This window comes from Sinocyclocheilus anshuiensis, unplaced genomic scaffold, assembly GCF_001515605.1.
Source record: "Sinocyclocheilus anshuiensis isolate Anshui unplaced genomic scaffold, SAMN03320099.WGS_v1.1 scaffold893, whole genome shotgun sequence".
Taxonomy (NCBI): domain Eukaryota; kingdom Metazoa; phylum Chordata; class Actinopteri; order Cypriniformes; family Cyprinidae; genus Sinocyclocheilus; species Sinocyclocheilus anshuiensis.
The window spans coordinates 100,370-105,633 of NW_015555766.1; the positions used below are offsets into that span (position 1 = coordinate 100,370).

The following is a 5,264-nucleotide window of genomic DNA, read 5'->3' on the forward strand; positions in this document are numbered from 1 at the left end:
ACGTTTTGCGGTATGGGAGGAAAATACTATATACATATTCATTATATTAATAAACTGTATATTTAATTTGATATTTTAATAGCATCTTAATACATTAAGCCATGTTAAGTGTTTATGTTTTTCTACAGGAGGAAAATGCTTAACGAGAGACTTTGGGCATGCGTTCATGTTCTTTTTCTTGCAGGACCCTGTATTTTATAGTACTAAATTAGTTTTAATCGTTTAATCACCACAGCGTCTTGTCTCCATTGGCAACACGCACGATTTGTGTCGATTGCAAGTGACGTCGCAGGTATCGGAGAGTGCAAGTGGCGATTGCAAGTGACTTCGTAATTTAGTTTCTTTTGTCTTGTCTTTAGTTTCTTTTTTCTTGTCTTCACCACCTGGCTACTGTTGTAAAATGTTGAGAGATTCAAACAAAAAGTAATAAAAAATAGAACAAAATAAAAAAATAAAGACTGCAAGTGATGTTGCTAGCGGAAGCGCAAGTGTCTGAGAGTGCAAGTCTGAGAATGCAAGTCTGAGAGTGCAAGTGCAAGTCTGCAGCCAGACCCTCTTGGAACGCACACGCGCACCCTGTTCGCTTTCATTATTTTACAGGTTTTTTTTTTGTTTTGTTATTGTGACTGCACACAAATAAAAGAAGAGTCTTTAAAGCTTACAAAGATGTATAACTCCTATTTGTATGACCACAAAAAAATTTAAGCGCAAGTGATCACACCGGCACGCGCTTCCTCATTCCGCACAAACACTGAAATAGCTCACATTTTTATAGGTTAACGTTAGAGCGAGCGGCCATGTGAAGTTGCTACTACTTACATGTTTCAGATGATAATCCATATTTGAGGTCGATGTTTGATAGGCGAGCGTTTGGATGCCCTGGCCGATGTACTGTATATTACCGCATAGAGCAGCTGCTAACCATCTTTCGTCGCAGAATGCATGACTTCACCACTTCCTGTGTATTATTTTTTTTTCTCCAAGCGACTAAAAAAAATATGGTCGACTAAGCCTTTTCTCGTCGAGTAACAATTAGTCGACTATTAGAGGGCAGCCCTAAAAAGTAGTGTATATATATTGGCCTATTTTACTTATCATAACAGTATCAATATGACAGCTGATATATTGTTCATCTGTACTGAATATACCATTGTGCACAAGTATGTCCGTGTTACATGGTACTAAACGCTTAGAATAAACTATGAATATCTTGTAAAAAATTAAATACCATGAACTTGGCAAACTGGTTACATCTAGTTCTTGCTTAGAAGTGTTTGTTGTAAACATGACTATGTTTATGATTAACACCTGTTCATCCTGATTTTCACCAGAACCTAAATAGAAGCCAGCCAATCTGTTTGAGTGCTATAATCAGTACTCACTATTACCGAATTGCATTACCCTCACATTAACCCTGACTACTGAATTATGAGAACTGGGCTGAGGAGAGCGTTGAGCATTTACAGTAGACACAGGGCCACTAGGGACTGTGAGCTCTGAGAATATTGCTTGGGATGAAGAGAAGGGAGAAGGGAAAACATGCCTCAGTGGACTACAAGAGGTGATTTTGGTTTTAAAGGTTGATAGGGGAAGGTGTGTACATCGATTTGGATACAGATGACAATAAGCTGTGTTTGTATTGGTGGTGGGCCGTTGAAATGATCTAGTCTGATCCTCTCAATGTTATATAAGCCTGATTGATAAACTAAATGATTGTCAGTGATGGTGACACCTTGAGCAAACACATACTGTGCCTCTCTAGCAATGCCCACTGCCCGCTGCGTTACTACAGCAACACGCGCAGCACTCAGAAACCTGTTTCTCTGAGAGCCAGAGGTGTGTGACTACAAGGAAGGTGGTTTAGATTGAGGTTTAGGGTTAAAGCTAAGAGGGGTTGCAGGTGTAGGATTGAGGGATAAGGTGGAAGGCAGGGGGATATTAGGGTTGGGAGGGGACAGTTTTTGGGGGGTTACCTGTAGTGGGGGTGCTGGTAGTGACAGTGTGGAACTTCTGAAAGAACAGTGAAAGAACATTCTTAATGCTGTCTCTCTCTCTCTTTCTTTTCCTCTCTATCTCTATGCCATCCGGTTCAAACACTTCCCTCCATCTTTTCTACTTCCTTTCAGTGTATGACTGTGATAGTTTATTCTCCCATTCACTCTCTCTTCTTCCATCCCTACCCCTTCTGACCATTCAAACTATTCTATTTTGCTCTCTTGAATTTCTCTCTTCACTGTCTTCTCTCTCTCTCTCTCTCTCTCTCTCTCTCTCTCTAAACCTTCTGGTTCTGTCCTCTAGTGCAGTGATTCCCAGCTAAGGGTATGCAAACCCCAGGGGTTACATAAGCAGGGAGTGCTTAAAACAACTCTGTGCTTGATTTCTTAACTTTATGTATGACTAGATGTATGAGAGTGAAACGTTTTCAACATTGATAATAATAGGAAATGTTTCTTGCAGCAAATCAGTATATCAGAATGATTTCAGAAGGATCATGCGACACTGCTTTGTGCAGTATTTAGCTTTGCTAAATTTGATTTTTAAATATATTGAACTAGAACATTAAATTTAAATTATAATATTTCACAATATTACTGTTTTTGCTGTATTTTGATCAAATAAATGCAGCCTTGGTAAGCATATGACACTTAATGAGCCCAAACTTTTGAACGGTAGAGTATGTACTACATAAAAACACCTGACAGAGGCAGATTTCTGTGTCACTTGATAGAATGATAATTGTAAATGATATCCAGCATAATATGAATTCAAATGAAACATTTCTGGTTTGTGTTGATTAAGGGGTAATTGAGCCGTACTGAGGGGGCTGTAGGGGGCAAAAAAGGTTGGGAAACACTGCACTAGCTTTCCCCCCATTCTTCTATCCTCCCATTTCCCACATCTTACCCATCTCTTCCAGTTCTGATGTCATGGATTTGGAACGCAGAGCAATAGCTGGTGTGCTCAGCCTTTTACTCTGCTGTGGGACTGCGTGGAGAGAGAGAGAGAGAGAGCGAGAGAGAGAGAGAGAGAGAGCGAGAGAGAGAGAGAGAGAGAGAGAGAGAGTGTCACTGGTGTCATGATCATCATGTAATGCTTCACTGTTGTCGCTGCTGTGTGAATTTGTATCTCTTACTTTTCCTTCTGACCCCTTCCTCCATATCAGGGTTTCGGGTAACCATGACAACCTTAACCATGAGGCTGTTGCCGCCTTGCCTGATCATATTGACCACCTGCCTGTGTCCCACCTTAACCACATTCTGACCATTCACCTGGAAAAGAGAAAGAAACAACATACAGAAAGATACAGAGAGACCTTGAGTAATGAGGACAATTCTAGAGAGTAATGATAAAGGGAAGGACAGAATATAAATTCTATGATGCAGTTCTACAGAAACCTCAATAAGGAAGTCTCCCATTCGCAGACCAGCTCTCCAAGCCACGCCTCCCTCGTCAACAGACTCAAGGTACTGCAGTGCTGGAAAGGCTGGGGTGGGAGTGAACTCTTCTATAGGGGTCTGAGCTACAAAGAGAGGACATTTATATAATGCATGTCCAGAATGTTCTATTGAAGTTTACAATACATGGACAGTTATGAGAAAACACAAGAAAATGAAAAAGAAAGGATGAACAGTGATAAAAGATAAATGTTCTCATTTTGGAATGCATCAGTATAAATGTATGTGTAAGAGATAAAGAGCAAGAGTGAATGTGCCCTCTTATGCAGTGTGTGACTTATTCAATGACTTTCGGGGGGGTAGATTTATTAAAATAATTTGGCCAGAGAAAAGCAGAGTACAGTGTATGAATGCATACATTACAGGACAGTCTGTACTGACTCTTTAAAGATGAAGTGTGCCATGTTTTCAATGATAAAATTCTTCTATGTCAGTTTAATGTGCTTTTTAACAGTGGGGAGGCACAGATGTCAAATATTAATGAAAAATTATATACTTTTTTGTGTGTGTGTGTGTGTGTCTGTAACATTGCTTCTAAAAGCTGTTTTTTATGGTTAATTCAACTACATGCTGAAATTACCTACCTAAAAAATTCAACCAAGCTCAGAACAATTTATTTTACAATATTTCCAAATAGCAATGCGCAAGATGAAAACATACAACTTTGTTTTCAAATTAAAACGATTGATTTTTGCTGTAATTTTCCAAAATATTAAAATGCAGAGATATGTGTTATAAATATAAATATAAATTAACATTTACATTTATGTCCTCTCTCAATAATATAATCTACACTACTATTCAAAAGCTTGGGGTCTGTAAGATGTTTTAAAGAAATTAACACTTTTATTCAGCAGGGATAAAACTTATCAAAGAATCCTGAAAATACAGTTTCCACAAAAATATTAAGTAGCCCAACTCTTTTCAACACTGATAATAAAAAGAAATGTTTCTGAAGCAGACTAGCATATTAGAATGATTTCTGATGGATCATGTGATACTAAAGACACTGGAGTAATGGCTGCTGAAAATTCAGCATTGCCATTACAGGAATATATGAAATTTTAAAATATATTAAATTAGAAAATAGCTATTTAAAATTTTAATAATATTTCACAATATACTGTTTTTCCTAATCGGAAGAATATAATGCATGTCCAGAATGTTCTATTGAAGTTTACAATACATGGACAGTTATGAGAAAACACAAGAAAATGAAAAAGAAAGGATGAACAGTGATAAAAGATAAATGTTCTCATTTTGGAATGCATCAGTATAAATGTATGTGTAAGAGATAAAGAGCAAGAGTGAATGTGCCCTCTTATGCAGTGTGTGACTTATTCAATGACTTTCGGGGGGGTAGATTTATTAAAATAATTTTTGTCAGTGGTTTTTCAGTAGTTCTTTAATAACATAAATATAAATATGTTTCAAACAAAAACGAAAGTTTTTTTCGATATATCTGTGATGATCCTGTTAATGAGTGTCTATTTACAGCATAATGACAAATCTGCGATCTAACTTTGATGCTAATTAAAATGCTGAAACATATATTTATATGTAAAAAGAATATATTGCACCCTGCTCTTACCCTTGGCTCCTCTTAGCACAAAGCCAAATCCTTCATTGTCTTTTTTCTGCAGGAGGACTGTCTTCTCCTTGATTACGTAGTCACTGAAGGAAGGAAGGAAAGAAAGAAAGTAAGATAGATAGATTATGGGGTAGAAAAGGCAGATAAAAGAGGACAGAAGACATGGGAAATATCTCCACTGCATCAGGAAAACTCTTAAATCCTGAACCAGCTATTGA

At 37.6% G+C, this 5,264-nt stretch overlaps 1 protein-coding gene across 1 annotated transcript in view; it reads right to left on the bottom strand.

Moving 5' to 3' along the window:
• The window catches only part of shank1 (SH3 and multiple ankyrin repeat domains 1), a 69,748-nt gene that overhangs the window by 22,909 nt on the left and 41,575 nt on the right, over positions 1–5,264 (bottom strand). The window contains 4 exon segments of the mRNA XM_016468028.1: positions 2,905–2,985; positions 3,134–3,269; positions 3,396–3,520; positions 5,047–5,129. Coding sequence (XP_016323514.1) covers positions 2,905–2,985; positions 3,134–3,269; positions 3,396–3,520; positions 5,047–5,129 — 425 coding nt within the window.